The following is an 18746-nucleotide window of genomic DNA, read 5'->3' as shown; positions in this document are numbered from 1 at the left end:
GGCCCGCGAAACGAAAAAAAAAAAAAAAAAAAAACACTTTATGAATGATTTTCATACTCTCTCAAGATACTTCTTAAAAAGAATGTTATCTTTAGGAATAAAATGCTGTCAAGAGTCTCAAATAATAGTAGAAAAATACTAAGGCAGTAAATTTGCTATTGGCAACTTAATAAAATCATGATATAATTTGTGCTGGGCTAAGTAATGACCCACTCATGGTGATCATTAAAGTCCTCAATTTGCAAAATGAACATAGGGGTAAAGGTGAAAATATATCTGTGAAATGAGATACTACAACTTAAATTAAGAACAAGAAAACACTATATATATATATATGTAAATAATAATAGTTATATACAGTTGAGCCTTGAACTTGACCCCTTGAACAGGGGTAAGGGGTGCTGACCCTTCATGCAGTCAAAATTTTGTGTATAACTTTACAGTTGGCCCTCCATATCTGTGGTTCCACATCTGCACAGTCAAGCAACCTCAGATCGTGTAGTACTGTAGTACATATTTATTGAAAAAAGTATATCTATAAGAGGACCAGCACAGCTCAAACCCAAGTTGTTCAAGGGTCAACTGTGTATATACATACACACACACATGGAGCAGGAATTGTCTCTATGTTATGTAACTCAGGGACTAGTAATTAATCAAAACATCAAATAAATAAATTCACAAAAGTGAAAATCTTTCTCAGTAGACTAGTTACATTTCTTCAGTTTATATCTATTCAAATATCTGCTAAAACTTGTGATGTTTCAATGGAAATGAATAATTTTGTCTTTCAAGGACATCAGAGGCAAACAGGATAGAAAAGCCAAACAAGGACAAAAGCCTTAGTGTGGAAAGACAGAGCAGGGGACAATGTGGAGAGTTGGAAAAATGGAAGGTCAAGGCCAGAGGCAGTTATCACAGGTTCAGGTCACAAATAGGGCTATCTGCAAAGTCATGCCCAGGGGCTCATAAGCCCAGACTTCAAGTGTGTAGACTTGGGTCCAGGGCCCAGGAAGAACAACTCAAAAACCAGGAACCATGTCAGCTCTATCAATCACCTGCAGTAGGACAGGGTCTGGGAACTGTGTTGATGGTCTTCTGAGGCCAGGGAATTCTGATGAGCTGTCGACACACAGAGAAAAATTGTTGACCATTGATGGCAGCTTGCACTGCCCATCTTGATAACCTGCTGGAATGACTCTGTGCCTAGGTGCGGTTTGCTTATTTCCCTCACCAGGGGAAATTTCTCCTACACCTGAATGGCCAACATGTTCAGGGTGGCATCACTCTCCCTCTTTGAGAAACATCAGACACCTCATCAGTGCTCATATTACAGCGCCCCATTGATTAACCTAGCAGAGTACTGAAGGGGATCCAGGTCAGCTTTACAAGTGCAAATAGGTCCAAAGGATAGATGGGATTTCCTCATGAGATCTTTGCAACTGAAGGTGAATATAATATGGTCTCTTCTGTACTCTCAGAGAAACTGTCCTCTATTATATCAAAATTAGTTCATTATACCCATTACTGTCAGAATGGTTTTCTATTATTAAGAAAGGCAAGGGCTTCCCTGGTGGCGCAGTGGTTGAGAGTCCGCCTGCCGATGCAGGGGATGCGGGTTCGTTCCCTGGTCCGGGAAGATCCCACACGCCGCGGAGCGGCTGGGCCCGTGAGCCATGGCCACTGGGCCTGCGTGTCCGGAGCCTGTGCTCCTCAACGGGAGAGGCCACAACAGTGAGAGGCCCACGAACCACAAAAAAAAAAAAAGGCAAGCTCTCAACTCAGGCCATTCTACCTGTCATTTTATAAGAGGTACAGCCCCTAGTAGACTGTATTTCCCAAGAGTATTTTGTACTTCCCAAGAGTATTTTGGGAAGGATGGGGAAAGATTAGATTCAAAGAGAAAAACACCTCAAAAATATTAGAATAAACAGAAAAAATAACATCCTGTCAGATTCACAGCTTACAGGGCACCAAATCTGCCAAATGAGGACAAAACTGGCCTAGGTTATATATAATCCAAAAGTATGAGAAAAAGTCAGGGGTCAAAATTGTTTAGAAATAGCACCTGAAAGGAAACTGAGCAGCAGGGTTGAGGCTTTTCATATCACGTTAGACCTAGAATCCAGAACAGCAGTAAATCAGAAACCAGAGTTGAAATGAAACTGTTTTCCAGAATTAGAGGAATTCAGAAATGGAAAGCCACACAGGTCATTACTGCACCCAGATATTTTAGCTTCTGTCCTCTGAGACTCAGAATATACAAGGTGGCCAGGGAATCAAGATGAAGCTGTTTCCCAGGCCCAGGAAAGAAGGCATTAGGGAGTCCAGCAGATATCTGAGGTCCAAATAACCCACCAAGGAAGGTCTCCTATACGCTAGCATAGGGCTTTAGCAAACTATGGCCTACAGATCAAATCCAGCTCAATACCTACTTTAGAATGGTCTGTAAACTGAGAACAGGCTTAAAAAAAAAAAAATTAAAATGGTTGTAAAAAACTCAAAAGAAGAATATTTTATGACATATAAAAAATAAATTTCAGATTTCAGTGTCTGTAAATAAAGTTTTATTGGAACACAGTCACACCTACTCGGTTATGAAGAGTCTATGGCTACTTCGAACTACAATGGCAAAGTTGAATAGTTAGGATGAGAGAAGGCATGGCTAGCAAAGTCTAAAATACTTCCTATTGGGTGCTTTATAGGAAAAGCTTGCCAATCCTTGTGCAGGGCAGGGCTCCCAGAGGCCTTCAAAGGAATCACTGAGGACAGGACAAGCCTATTAAAGAAGCAAGAATGAGAGAGACAACCAACCCTCTTTCTTTACTCATCAGTTTGGCAATTTCATCTGACAAGCAGGCTTTTGCTTTGAAGAGTGGAGTAGTCAAGTTCAGGGCTATCCCACAAATGTCTAAGAATGAGGCTCACCAACCAGGTAAGTGGGTGATCTGGCAAGGGGGGGAAATTGGTGACCTTTATCGATAGTACAGTTCTGCTTCCTGGGGTAGAGTCAGAATGCTCCCCAGGAAAACTGGGAAGCAGCTAGCAGTTTTAGGTGTCTGCCAGGTAAAGGAAACAGTGAGACCCTGACACTCCCAACAATGATGCCTGAGAATCTACAAGCTGCACGGGAAATATATCAAACAACACCAAGAAGGGTATGGGTCAAGATTCCTGCAGGATGGGGAATTTCAGACTAAGTGATAAGGGATTATTCAGGAAGACCAGACAGTAAAAAAGAGGTATGCTGCCAGATGGTGTGTTGACCCGCCCAACCAGACAGAAACCTTAAGTCTGCTCTCTGGTTTTACAGTCTTTGTTTAGGTGTGGGCTTGCCCTAAGCCACTGATACACACTTTAGTCAGAAGGAATCCAAAATCCTATAGATGAATCCTGTGCTTGAATAAAACAACTACTTCATAAATTAAAATTTATGTTTTTCTTCTACTTATATTAATAGAAGTGTGTTCCCCTTCAGATGATCTAAATTTAACTTAAAAATATATCCACCCATGCATTCTTTAATCCCTGCAACGTTTATTGAGCACAGACTTTATGTCAGAGGCTATTTTAGGTACAAAGGATATAAGCGTTAACAAGCAAAGTCCCTGCCTTCCTGGGGTTTTATATGCTAGTGGGTAGAAAATAATCAAAACAACAACTAAGCATACAGTGTCATGGTAAGTGCTAGACAAAAAAGTAAAGCAAGGAAGGAAGGCAGGGAGTGTGCTATGGGCATGACAGCTGGCAGGGGACGCCTCCGGATGAGGCAATGGGTGAGCAGAGGCCTGAGGGAAGGAAGCAGCCTACAGAACTGCTGGGGCAGAAGCAGCACCCTCAGAGGGAACACAGGGCACAGCTGAGGAACCCAAGGAGCCCAGAGGGTCTGGAGCAGAGCAAGTATTGGGGAGAGAAGTGGAGCTGATCTAAGATCAGGAAGACAAAGTGGCTGGTGATCCCTGTGTAGGGTCTCAGGCCATCGTGAGGACTCTAGGGCTTGTCTTCTAACTAGAAAGCCACTGAGCAGTTTCTGAGCAGAGGAGATACATGGTCAGACGCACAGCAGCCAGAGTAATCTTGTTAAAATTCACTATTGAAACATTGAAATGTTCCCAAATTAAAAACAAATAACTGGGCTTCCCTGGTGGCGCAGTGGTTGAGAGTCCACCTGCCGATGCAGGGGACATGGGTTCGTGCCCCGGTCCGGGAAGATCCCACATGCCGCGGAGCGCCTGGGCCCGTGAGCCATGGCCGCTGAGCCTCAGCGCTCCACAACAGGAGAGGCCACAACAGTGAGAGGCCCGCTTACCGCAAAAACAAACAAACAAAAAAAAACAAATAACTACGAAACAACATTCCCTTTAGTCTCAAAAAATAAACAATTAAATAACACTGTCTAGTTTATGGGAAGACCTCAGGAGAGAGTTTCATTTGTTTTTCCCTTTTATTGGGAGATGCTCTGCAACTGTTACATCATAGTAATGCATCACTGATTCAGATTAATTGGGGACAAGACCCGTCAAAATTAGTTAAAAGGTGGAATTATTCTATTTTATTTAAATAAATTTCATTACCTTTTGGCACGTGAAGTAAGGAATCAGGCTTGCCAAGGTTACCTAATAAAACTTGTTTTAATGAGCAGATTTTTAAAGGCTTGTAATTAGCATATGTCAGCACCAGTCTCTGCTAAGTTGGCTTCTGCCTATAGTGCAATTTCTCTGCTTCACTTTAGATACTTCCAAATTGTTTCAAAAGCAGTTTATTCTTTTTGCTAGATGCATATCTAAAATCTTATTTATTTTCTTAACAAATTCTTTGGGGGGGATTAATAATGTAAAGATACAAATAGGCATAAATAAATGTGAGGTTAGCTTAGTTCCTGTCTGAGGGTTTAGTTCTCAAGTGAACTGGATGGTATTCCTCCCTTCCACAGACTACATCCCCAACTCAAAATGCATGCTTTATGAAGATGAGAGTTGAGGTGGAGAGAACTGTGCAGATCTTTTTATATGAACTACAAGGTCATTAAGACTAACATGAGAATCACATTTAAGAGTAAGAGGTCATTTCACTATATTTCTTCAAAATAAGTTTCGTTTTGTTTTAATATGAAATCTATAGTCCAAAGGTCCATATTTAGGCTTTATTGATCTCCGTAAGTACTCCAAACTATATGAAAAATTTGATGTCAATATGCAATTTTGTGAAGAGAGAGAATCTATAGCCTATAAAAGTTTATCTGAAGAAGGCTGAAGATCCAAAAATGGTAAGAATTGGGCTTCCCTGGTGGCGCAGTGGTTGAGAGTCCGCCTGCCGATGCAAGGGACATGGGTTCGTGCCCCGGTCCGGGAAGATCCCACATGCCGCGGAGTGGCTGGGCCCGTGAGCCATGGCCGCTGAGCCTGCGCTCCGCAAAAGGAGAGGCCACAACAGTGAGATGCCCGCGTACCAACCAAAAAAAAAAAAGGTAAGAATCACTGTTCTAAGTGATTCACAATGACGATAAAATTATTTCACTGGAGAATGATTTCCTTTTTACCTCCATCTGATTCTTGGAAGGTATTCTCCTACTTTACTTAACTATTGACTTACATAGTTTTCAATGAAAAATGTTTTATTATATAAATATCCTTTTTGAGCAACTTAGAAAAAAACAAAATTCTAATCTGTGTTTCTTCTTAATTATGGTTGACATTTAAACTAGTTCTTTATTTTTCTACTTTTTTGTTAAAAGGGAGTATTTTACAAACTTTTGCTCACGGGATATTCTATGCAAGTGTCATTGCCTACTTGTCCTTCATTTAAGGGGACACATTGACTAATTTTTTTAATGTAAGGAAATTGCATGGATCCAGCAAGTAAAGGCTGGCTATCTGTCTTACTGTTACTGTTGTCACTCTTACCTTAAATCAGAGTTTTTCAATCTCAGCACTATTAACTTGTTGGACCAAATAATTCATTATTGTGAGGAGCTGTCTTTTGCATTGTAGGATGTTTAGCAGCATCTGTGGCCTCCACTCAACTGATGTCAGATGGGCACCCTCAGTTGTGACAACAAAATACACACTGCTAAATTGCCCCAGGAGAAAGAGACAGTGAAGGTGACAAAATCACCCCAGGTTGAAATTCAGTGATTATAAATCATTGATTCTTTGGCTTTCTGGGTGGGGGAAAATGGCCTTATCTTATTTCTCTTGTCCATATTACGAATGTATTATTAGAAAAGTGACCAGGAGATGTAATTTAATTTTGAAAGGCAGATTTATATACGGAATATCAAAAGAAAAGGTCACTGGAATAATCTACACATATGAGAATGACATTTGCAAACCATGTTTCATCAGAGTTCTTCTGTTGGAAAGTTCCTAACAAATAAATTTAAGTATATTATTGGAATTACCAGCTTTTAAGTGAGAAATTGGGGAATGGCAATTGGCTGAAGAAAACATCTGATCTTCGATATTAAAACTTAATTATAGCTCCAATAAAATTAAGCCTGTTAATAAAACACAGTCTTGGTACTTCTAAGAGTAAAAGTTGATGTAAGTCTGCCTAAAATCAACACAGTTGAACTACTGTTAAAAGTGAAAAAAGTCAATATTGCTTTTTTGTACAATTCCAAATATTTTGTCCCCAAAATATAGTTTCCTTTTATTTATCTAGAAAAAAATTTAGCTATTTTATATAAAAATGTATCTTAAAGTACACTGAAAATAAAAATAATCTAAGAAAATTATTGTTATTATAGCTCTTTTAAAAAAAAGGCGTTTCATGCTCTTTACAAGTAGGCACTTGTCATCATTTGTCTTTGGTACCCTTCACAATCCTCATACTGCTAGATGTGTTTATCCACTCTCACTATCTCGACGTGTCTCCAAAATACGTATTCACATTCTGTAGAGTTCTATGTCGTATCCCACATATAAGTCAGATAAGATACGTGCAAATTAAAGTAATTAAGGTACTGAGTCAGAAAAGATACATGTTTGGCTAAGGCACGAGAGACTAGTGAGAAGTGAGCCTTACTCTGGTTGAGAGACCATGGGAGAAAGAACACCCTAGAAATGCTAAACCACAGTTAGGTGATGGAGTTTGCGCAGAGACTATCTTGCGTGTTCAGAAGACACTTTGAGCAGAATCTGACTATCTAGACTTCCTCTATATAAACAAGGACCCAAAACCAAGAGTCTAGCTGCAGTCAAGTACTGGTCTAGGAGGGATGGTCATAATGACTGCCAACCACTTCCATCCTGAAGAGGAATGTCCAAGTGGTTAGAGACTTACACTTTCTGGCAAAAAGTGAACGATCTGGGTTTTAGGCGGTGTTGTTTGCTATTTCTATTTTTATTTTGTCCATGGTCCCCCAAAAGAGATATTTTCCAATCTTTAAAAACAATTTCGTGTTCTCATATTCAACTAAATTTCTAATTTCTTCCAACTTTTTTTTCCTGTTTTCTCTATTCTTAAAGGAATCAATATTTCTCTAGTCACTCAAAACAGACACCTCAGAGGAACCTCCTTCTATCCCACTCACCACAATATAACTGCTGCCCAAGATGGTCTGATTCTACCTTCACAATGTCGCCGGTATCTTTGCCCTTTCTGCCTCCTCTGCTCCCATTACCATAGTCTACGAACTCATCATGTCTTATACATAAATTAATTCAAAAGACTTTTAAATGCTTTTGCAACACCAGTTTCTCCTGACTCTGAACAATTATGCTTATTATTACAAATTTGTCTTTCGGGGAAATTGATATAATCATGTGTGTCAACTAAATTAATCTTTAATAATTTCCTATTTCTACAGATTAGCGATAAAATTCCTTGACACAGAAAGTCAAGACTCTCCACTATTACTCCCAATCAAACTTGATGGCCAACACACAAATTATACTCCAATCACTCCAGATTTTCTATCATTCTTCAAGTGTGACAAGGGCGTTTATATCTGATCTTTCCTTTTGATGTTCTTTCCATAATGCTATCGAGTCCAATCCATACTCCTTTATGGCAAAATTCTGTTCATTACCCAACGTATTTCAGTTAAACTTCTTGGTTTATTCCTTAGTGCTCTCATGGCACTCAGTAAGAGTTTCATTATAGTATGTAACCACCTTGTATTTTAGTTTCATACATCACAATCTGCCCTCCTAAACTGTAAACTCCTTGTGGTTAAGGACTATGTCTCCTTCATCTCCGTAGTCTTTCAGTATTTTAACTGCAACAGAGTTAGCACTGTTCAACTCAATCAGTGCTTAATGCTAATCATTGGAAATCACAAATCATATATATTTTATTTTGCTCATCTTGTTTCATTTTATGTGTATCCAGACTGGTATAACTTTTTAATTCTAAAATCAAATGTTGATGTAAAAAACTCATGTAATGATTAAGAAATTAGAAGAAAAAATAATGGATAGGAAGAAATTAAATCAGTATCTTTTAATAATATTTTTAAAGTTATTTTCAGAGCTAATCAAAATATAAAATACTGTTTCACCCCTTTGATTTTAAAGTAAGAGTTTTGCTCTTAATACAAAACACTGTTCTTTTTTGTTTTTTACAAGTAATCCAACCCAAATTCATCTGAATATTCAAAACCACTGATACTCAAGGGAATTATAATTGTGAATATCTCTACAGGGGAACTGTTTACATAATGTAAGATTCCAGTTAAATATTTGTAAGTACAATTATTCATTTTCTGAACAGAATGAATGAAAGACAAGATTTCCTATACATCAAAATAATGGATTCACAAAAATTACTGCCATCTTCTTTGGAGAGTAATTTTGTAGGCTATAGAAATTTTTCTTCTTATTCTAAGCCTTTGGTTAAAACTCTTACACAATATACCTGTTACTAAAGATTGAAAGTAATCTTTGAACAGTGAACTACTGAACTTCAATAGTGTGAACAAAATCCTACCAAATAATTTTTCTGTCATTTCATAGACAACATATTGTAAATGACCACTGAAATACAAAATGTGAAAAGATATTTTAACAGAAGAATTCAAGTCATATTACTGTATATATCTATTTCCTTTCCTTCAACACAGTCCATTAGCCTTTTGAACTAAATAATCAACAAAATTAACATATGAAACAGTACCCTGACACAGTCATCACTCCATGGCAAGTTCGTCAGAGATGAGGTTGTTTTTGTTAAGCAGATGCACTATAAATCAAATTCAAAGAGCAAACGCTTCTACCTTTGGAGCATTTTTAAAGAAAACAAATGCCTATTTTCAAACTTAAAAATAATGAGAATATAGCACTACCTTTCCTAAAGTGACACTTTTTCTATCAAACTAAACCACAGCAAGCATTATAAAATGCTAGAAATAAGTGTTATAATTGAACTCTAAATTGCACTTCCAAAAGTTATCTCCAAACTCTAAATTGGTATTCCTAAATATACTCTATTAAAATAAGGTATGAGCATTGGTTGTTTAAAATACACATGCCCACCTGAGGGTTCATCTGATCTTAGAATCCATCATCCCGTAAATGTCCTGTCCTGATTCTTTTTCTACAATTTAAAGGATAGCTTTTACATTTTGTCTTGTCGGGGCTTCCCTGGTGGCGCAGTGGTTAAGAATCCACCTGCCAATGCAGAACCCATGCGTTCGAGCCCTGGTCCAGGAAGACCCCACATGCTGCAGAGCAACTAAGCCTGTGCATCACAACTACTGAGCCTGCGCTCTAGAGCCCGCAAGCCACAACTACTGAAGCCCACGCTCCACAACAAGAGAAGCCACCAAAGTGAGAACCCTGCACACTACAACAAAGAGTAGCCCCCGCTCACCACAACTAGAGAAAGCCCGTGCACAGCAATGAAGACCCAACGCAGCCAAAAATAAATAAAATAAATTTATTTTAAAAAAAATTGAGTTTCATAGAAGGATTCTGATTAAAAACAAAACGAACAAGCAAAAAAAAAACTCCCCTTCATAAGAATAACAAGATCAGTAAACTAAGATTGCATTTTATCTTAAACCTGAGCAAGGAAAGCACTCTTTGAACTATAGTGGGTCATTATTGTATAATTTCTCTTTAGCCAATATTATGGGCTGAATTGTGTCCCTCCAAAATTCATGTTGAAATCCTAACTCCCAGTACCTCAGCGTGGGACTATATTTGGAGCTAGGGTCTTTAAAAGAGTAGTTAAGTTAAAATGAGGTCATTAGGATGGACCCTAATCCAATATGATTAGTGCCCTTACACGAAGAAGAAATTAAAAAAGAGACATCATACAGAAGGAAGACCATGTAAAAACACAAGGAAAAGATGGCCACCTACAAGACAAGGAGAGAGGTCTCAGAAGAAACCAACCCTCCCTACACCTTGACCTCAGACTTCTTGTTTCCAGAATTATGAGAAAATACATTTCTCTATTTAAGCTACCCAGTGTGTGGTACTTTGTTATGGCAGCCCTAGGAAAATAATACAGCCAACCAAGAAATGCCATAGACTTTTATCAGGGTAAAATACTTATAAAAAGGTACATTTACATTCCAGAGGTTGTTTTGTTTTCTCTCTAAACCAGAAGGCTCTTATTAGACAGCTGCTGGTTTGTTAATGCATCTGATTTACTTGTTAGTGTCTATTTAAGTAACCCACAAAATGCAGGATACTAAAAACTTCAAGGAAGGAATAGACACTGAATGGCCCTATACATAAAAATAGAGAAATATAAACCTTCTCAGTGAATGATTTTTCTAGTTCTACTGCATGATTACTCCCTCTCTCATACCGTGCATGTCAGAAATACTTTGGCTGACGGTAGAACTGACAGAGGTGGGACGGTAACATTTTTTGAAAATAAAACTATTGTCACAGAATATAGCTTCTTCTTTCCTTTGTTTCTTTCTTGCATTTGTTTTATGTTCATCAATATTTTTCAGTTTTGAACATTATCATGCCATTATATTCATGAGGGATAATATTCTAAAACAATTTTACTAGTTTCTTGAATAGTATCAGTGATTATGAGGTAAACATTTTACAGGATAGGTGAAAAGTAACTTAGGTGACTAATATAATGGCCTAAGTTCTGTTCCTCTGTACTTCAGTAGCAGCAGCTGAACAATCCTTAAAGATATATAAAACCACTATTCAACTAGTAATAGCTCATATTATTTTTAAAGTGTTTGTATGAAAGAACTGCTACCTTCTGAAAAACTTTTTAAAAACTTTGAAGAAACAAATGTAACAAGATCAAAAGTTAGGAACCTATTTGTTAATTGCAAATATTCTAGTTTATTAAATTAATATTTTTTAAATTACGGTAAAATTACATGATGCAAAATTTTAGTTAATATTTAAAATATACTGAAAACATTTCCTTACCAATATTGGGGTGCTTCAAAAGACGGCAGATTCTAGCTTCCCTTTCCAGTTTCTGATGATCTATTAAAAAAAAATAGAAAAATAAATCACAGCATTTAGCAAAAGAGATTAAATGACAATAAACAGCATATCAAAATGACATAAAGCCTTCACATTTACTTGTCCTTTGGTTTCTTTTTTTTTTTTTTTAAAGTCATCATTTGAATTTGGAATTAGGTGAACACAATAGTTCAACAATATAATTATTTTTTATTGGCTTGAAGCTTGATAGAATGAGGTATAAAACAAAGCTGAATTTAGACTTTTGCTGGGGAAAACAGTAAAAATGGCACAAAACAATAGTATTCTTTCTTATCCCTACCCTAGGTATATACTGTTACAACAACTTAAATATGCCAATATAGACATACACATTTAAGCAAAGGATACCTATCTGGCAAGTGGAATGCCAATGGAACCAGTGCTAAATAGGGTTAATCCCAGTTTATCCCTAACAACAAAGTGTTCCTGTCCGGTCATATTTTCTATCAAATACTCTTCCCACAATTTTTAATCCAACTTCCTAGACGCATGATGCTTTTCCATATACCAAGAACTCCCCAAACACCAAACTGCTTGCTCATCTCCACCCTGCTCTGTTTCCCTAACTATTTCCTTGAAGGCGCACAGACTACTGTAAACTTGCATTTAAAAAACCATCTGATACTCTTCTTGGTTCCTTTGTAGTAGTTCATATGCACATAATTATAACCAAAATCACTAGCTAAAACACAAAATAAATGGCAAAGAGAGGCAAGAACACCACAGAAATATATGTTGCCAATAAGAACAGTACTGTAGAGTGTGGTCCTTATTGAAAGCCTTTACATAGAGGAAATGATTTAAACCTTACAATAGCCCTCTAAGATAGGCAATGTTATTATCCCTACTTTACAAGTGCAAAAACTAAGGCAGAGAGGTTAGGATTATAATATTCGTAAGTGGCATCTACCAAATCTGCTCTCATTAACTAGTGTCATAAAACAGCCTTAAGAGAATGAGGGGGGCACCTACCTAACCACCCACACAGTTTATGCCAATGGTCCTCAAACTCTGTGGTCTCAGAACCCCTTAACACTCTTAAAAATTATCAAGGACCCCCCCCCGAAGCTTTTGCTTATGTGGATTAGATCTATTAATGTTTACTTTACTTTATTAGAAATAAAATCAAGGCAAACTTTAAACATATATTCATAAATTCACTTAAAAACAATAATGAAGCCATTACATTAACATAAGTGACTGCATTTAACTTTTAAACTTTTATTTGGAAATAACTGATACTTACAGAAAATTTAAAGAATAAGAATAGTACAACATGCACCCCAATATTCATTGCAGCACTATTTACAATAGCCAGGACATGGAAGCAAACTAAATGTCCATCAACAGAGGAATGGATAAAGAAGATGTGGCACATGTATGCAATGGAATATTACTCAGCCATAAAAAGGAATGAAACTGGGTCATTTGTAGAGATGTGGATGTACCTAGAGAGTGTCATACAGAGTGTAGAGAGTGTCATACAGAGTGAAGTTAAGTCAGAAAGAGAAAGACAAATATCATCTATTAACGCATATATGTGGAATCTAGAAAAATGGTATAGATGACCTTATTTGCAAAGCAGAAATAGAAACACAGATGTAGAGAACAAATGTATGGATACCAAGGGGGGGGGAGGAATTGGGAGATTGGGATAGACACATATACATTATTGATACTATGTATAAAATAGCTAACTAATGAGAACATACTGTACAGCACAGGGAACTCTACTTAACGCACTGTGGTGACCTAAATGGGAAGGAAATCCATAAAAGAGGGGATATATATATATGTATAACTGATTCATTTTGCTGTACAGTAGAAAGCAACACAACATTGTAAAGCGACTATACTCAAATAAAAATTAATTTTAAAAAAAGCATAGTACAAAAAACACCTGTGTACTGTTTATTCAGACATATTAACATTTTACCCATTTTCTACATCATTTACACTCTCCCTCCCTGCATATGTTCGTGTATATGTATATATATATTTATCTAATTGACACACATATATATAAATATAAATATTTATATTTATACCCAAAATAATTTTTAATGAACCAGTTGAAGGCAAGTTATGAACATCAAGGTCCTTTACCCCTAAAATTTCAGTGTGTATTACTAAGAATTGTGATATTCTCTTACAATCATAGTACAGTTATCAACTTCAGCAAATTTAACATTAAGACAATAAGTTACCATCAACACTCCAATTTTCTCAATTTAACCAGGTGATGACCTTTATAGCATTTTTCTCCTTTTAATGCAGGATCCAGTCTAGGGTCAGATACAGCATTTAGCTGTCATTTCTCTTTAGCTCCTTTAATCTGGAATATTTCCACAGTTTCCCTTTGCCTTTTATGACCTGACATTTTTGAAGAATACCATCATGTCTATTTTTTTTAAGAGAATATTTCTCATTTTGGTGTTGTCAAATGTTTACTCATGATTTGATTGAGGCTATGTGTTTGCAGCTACAACATATGTTCTCAACTATGTGTTCTCAGCTAGAACATTATCCTTCTAGGCTATCACATCTGGAGATACACATTGTCCAACTGCTCCTCAAAAGTGACGATAACTTGGATCACAGGTCAAGGTGCTGTTGAATTTCTTTGCTAAATAATTATCTTTTTAATTTTCCTTTATAACTAACAAGTATGTGGGAAGACATTTTAAGACCATGAAAACATCCTGCTCTTCATAAAAATTTCCCCCTAGATTTAGCATCAGTGATGATTCTTGCCTGAACCCGTCTTTACTATGATGGCAGCAAAATGCTGATTTTCCAGCACAGTAACGTATTTTTCATGAAAAATACTATATTCCCCTCTCCCCTCCAAAAAAAGTGAGAAGAGTGGCACTGTTAAATTTTTCCAGTCTCTTTGATGTCTGGTTTAACAGACAACATCTGTATTCCCATGTCTGCTTCTATATTCAATATGCTGCAATATGTTGTGTGTATGAAGAGAATCTGACTCACAAGGTTATATAGCTGGACAAAGAAGAAGTGTCGTAATAGCTTTTTCAGATAATTGTGGATGTTATTCTTTAATATTATACCCAAACTCCATGAATGGTAGTTTCTTAAAGGTTAGTTGCAATGTGAAACCTGAAACCTTATCAATAAACTTTATGAATCATATCAATGAAGTTATAAACTAAATCAAATCTATTTTCAACACTGGATATTGTCCAATATAATAAAATTTTACCCTGCTACATTAAAATCCATTGTTCTTTCTTGCACTTTGAGTCTTTTACTCAGGCATAGTTTTAAAATACGATGCACTGGTCATCTGGAAAATATTGGTTCAGTATGTTATATAGTTTTTGCTGACACATTTCATTACACACTATCAGAAAAGTAACAACTGTTAATATCACCATTAATCTCATCAGAAAATTCTTTAAATTTGGGAATGAGTGTAGTTCTCACGGGCAGATACAAGTTTTCCAAAATTTTAATTTTTATTTGAAAGCTTGAACTGTGTTATTGGCAATAAATGCTATCCGTTGTTTTCCTTAAAGTGATAGGCTCACTTTGTTCATTTTGGAGAAAATGTCTGTCGAAAACCTAAATCTGAATAATCATAGCTAGCTGTTCAGTTGTTATTTCAAATAAAAATGGTGTTCCATGAAGAAACAGCTAATTCAGCTCCCAACTCAAACAACTATGCAGGGGTTTTTCCTTGAGGTAATCTTTGTACTTCAATATGGAATAGAGGTGCTTTATGCATTCTTCCCACTGAGTCATGCAGAATGTTCCAGAGATGTGTGATGGAAGGTCAAGAATTAATAACAGTAATAATTTTAATTGGTTCATCAAGGGCAATTTTAAGTGAAATGAAGTGTGGTTTTTTTGGTCTATGAGTGCATGTTGTTGAAAAATAAGAGTTCAATAGTATAGTTTGATGTCACTGCCTTGATTCATGCAAAGGCCTCGGCAATTTTATGCACTATTTCTTTTGTGTAATATGTATACATGTCAACGCATACCAAAAAAAGGGCAGATAATGTCTTAGTTTTATTATGAAAATAGTTTTGACCTTGTAGATCCCCTAAGAGGGTTTTGGGGACTCCTGGGTCTGTGGGCCACACTTTGAGAACCACTGGTATACATTATAAAGAACTATTTCTTAATAATACATATTTTTTGACAATTTAGGAAAATATTTTAAACATATACAGTGTTATAGATAGCTCAAAAAGAAATAGTGTTTTAAAGAATCAGCATAGCGTTGGATAGAATCTAACGGTATATCCATTATACCTGGATTACCAAATATAAAGACAGATATTCTCTGGCCTTACCATCTAGAACTACAAGTACTTCAAATAAATATAAATTCTTCAAACCCCCTATCGTTTTAACAGTCTTCATTTTTTTTTTTTAAGAAGTCAAATATTTTAATGGTATCCATGTTTGTTAAATCATTGAGAGTCAGACCCTTTCCTTCCACAGTCTGCAAAATATTTTGGAATGACCTCAAATTTCACGGAAGGAAAGCCCTTACAGCTTCCTCATGAGGGCGTGAATTCTTTAAGGGTGGGTGCTGTGTCTTACTCCCTCTGGGATCCCCAAAGCTTATTCTTTTTTTTGAAAACGTTTTTTATTTTTATTTTTTTAAATAGATCTTTATTGGAGTATAATTGCTTCACAATACTGTGTCAGTTTCTGTTGTACAACAAAGTGAATCAGCCATATGCATACATGTATCCCCTCCCTCTTGAGCCTCCCTCCCACCCTCCCTATCCCACCTCTCTAGGTCATCGCAAACCACCAAGCTGATCTCCCTGTGCTATGTCGCTGCTTCCCACTAGCTAACAATTTTACATTTGGTAGTGTATATATGTCAATGCTACTCTCACTTCACTCCAGCTTCCAGTTTCCCCTCCCCGTCCTCCAGTCCATTCTCTATGTCTACGCCTTTATTCCTGCCCTGCCAACAGTCTTCATTCTTAAGACAAGCTACTTCTAGAATATTGTTATTTAGAAATATACAAATAAACACAAAACGTTAAACCAGATCTAACACCATCTTAAATACTGTAAAGTAGCCTATGTAAGGCATATGAAAAATACATGCTTAGAGGAATTATAATTTTGTTATGGAGACAGGAAAATGCAAATATATATGCTAAACCATGTGAGCTATACATCATCTTATACATATATAATCATGTGAAAAATAAAGAAAAACAAGGTAGCAAAAGACCTTTGGACAATAAGTGAGTGGTATAGTGTCTTAGCTAAAGAGATAAACATAATTATAGAATTTTATATAGCCTATTCTTATGGACTGACTGTGTCTCTGTAAAACTCATATGCTGAACTAACCCCCAGTACCCCAGAATGAGACTGTATTTGGAGATAGGGTCTTTAAAGGGGGTAATTAAGTTAGAATGAGGTCATTAAGTTAGGCCCTGATGCCATACGACTGGTGTCCTTAAAAGAAACAGAGTTAAAGAGTTTAGGACACTGACATGCCAAGAGGGAAGACCATGTGAAGACACAGGGAGAAGACGGCCATCTACAAGCCAAACAGGGAGGCCTCAGAAGAAACCAACCCTGCCAACACCTGATCTTGGATTTCTAGCCTCCATAATATGAGAAAATAAATTTCTGTCATTCAAGCCACCTCATCTGTGGCACTTTGTTATGGCAGCCTCTAGCTAACTAATAGACCTAAGTATTAGTTTTCTATCGCTGTATTAAAAATTACTACAAACTTAGAAGCTTAAAACAATAAGTATTTTTAACCTTGCGTTTTCTGTGTGTCAGGAACCTGAGCATATTTTAACTGAGCCCTTTGCTTTAGGGTCTCTCACAAGGCTGCAGTGAAGGTGTCAGCCAGGGTTGGGGTCTCATCGAAAGTCTTAACTGGGCAGGATCTGCTTCTGAGCCCACATAGTTGGAGGCAGTATTTAGTTCCTCAAGAGTTGTTGAGCTGAGGGTCTTAGTTCCTGGCTGGCCGCTGGCTGCCCTCACTTCCTTGCCACATGCCAACATGGAAACTTGCTTCAATCAAAGCCAACAAGGGAAAGAGAGGGTCTGCTAGCAAAAGGCAAGGCCCTATCTCATCTAGCCCAACCCCAGGAAGTGACGGATATCACACTTGCCATATGTGCTTGGTTAGAAGCGAGTCACTAAGCTGGCCCACTTTTAAGGGGAAGTAATTCCAGAAGGGCTGGGATAGCAGGAAGCAAGGACCATCGGGGCCACCTTAGAGGGTGTGTGCCCCATCTGACTACGAGGACTGGGGTTCTCATGAGCTTCTCTCTGATACCCAGCTTCACTTAGTCTTTCTTCCATACAATCGCACCACTTAGTGATCTCCTATGAAACATAAGGCATTCTGCACTCATCCATCAGGGCATGTTGTGACATCTCAAACATGATGACAGAACTAAAGTTTTCATTAAATGGAAATGCATATTGCTCCGTGTGCTTCACATTCAACATCAAGTTCACGACTTTGGAGGGAGTAGGTAGGTGAGGAGGAGTGATGAAGTGCCTATTATTACCAAAGCGCACTTCTGTATTTATCCTGCTAAAGAGAAAGATTAGTTTTACATTTAAAATTTCCTCTACTTTTAATTCAGTGGGCAAAAAAAAATCATACACCCTACCTCATCATTCCCAGCACTTACAGCTACAATGGTAAGAGGCAAAGACAGATTACAAAAGGCAAGAAAGACATCCATAATACTGTGTATCACCATTTGAAGATTTTCTTTTATTATCCACACCCCCTACAGCTAGTGTAGAAACAGCTTCATTTATAATTTAATATTTATTAAAGTACTCAACCTATAATAGTTTGGCTTTATTCTTCCTTTGAAGCTCAAGTTCACAATGTTATATGAATAAAACTATAACTCGTCAAGCTGCAATCTTGTCAGGCCTGATAAGGTACATGCTGTTAGCAATATATGGTTGAAGACTTACCGTATCAAAATGCCTTAAGGAAAATATACTATTGTTCAGTTTTGACAAAGAATCAGTGGGGAATAGTATTACCCAGTACAGAGAGCTCCAGATTTTAAAAAAGTTTCTGAGAATTTTGAGAAAATGTTATTTCTTTCCAGCTTTAAGGTACTTTTTGATACTTAATAAGGTATTTTATTTCAAGTGAGGTAAAAAAATGTGAATTTGGACCTAATAAAATAAATCCTTCACTCCTGTTCCAAGTCAAATTTTAATCTTTATGCAAAATAACTCTGATCACAAGTGACATTAAAGTGCTAGCCTTGAATCACCTTCGAAAAGCAATGAGTATCATTAAAGCTACGTAAA

The 18746-nt window shown here is 37.0% G+C and overlaps 1 protein-coding gene across 1 annotated transcript in view; it reads right to left on the bottom strand.

Annotated features, from left to right (window-relative positions):
- Positions 1–18746, bottom strand: part of CAMK2D (calcium/calmodulin dependent protein kinase II delta) — a 275734-nt gene that overhangs the window by 170624 nt on the left and 86364 nt on the right. Inside the window, exon 3 of the mRNA XM_024745663.1 lies at positions 11358–11417. Within this exon, the coding sequence (XP_024601431.1) occupies positions 11358–11417 (60 nt within the window). The remainder of the gene's footprint in view (positions 1–11357; positions 11418–18746) is intronic.

Source organism: Neophocaena asiaeorientalis, unplaced genomic scaffold, assembly GCF_003031525.2.
Source record: "Neophocaena asiaeorientalis asiaeorientalis breed wild unplaced genomic scaffold, Neophocaena_asiaeorientalis_V1.1 scaffold975, whole genome shotgun sequence".
Lineage (NCBI taxonomy): Eukaryota > Metazoa > Chordata > Mammalia > Artiodactyla > Phocoenidae > Neophocaena > Neophocaena asiaeorientalis.
The sequence above is the reverse complement of the archived record's forward strand: the minus strand, read 5'-3'. Positions and strand labels throughout refer to the sequence as shown.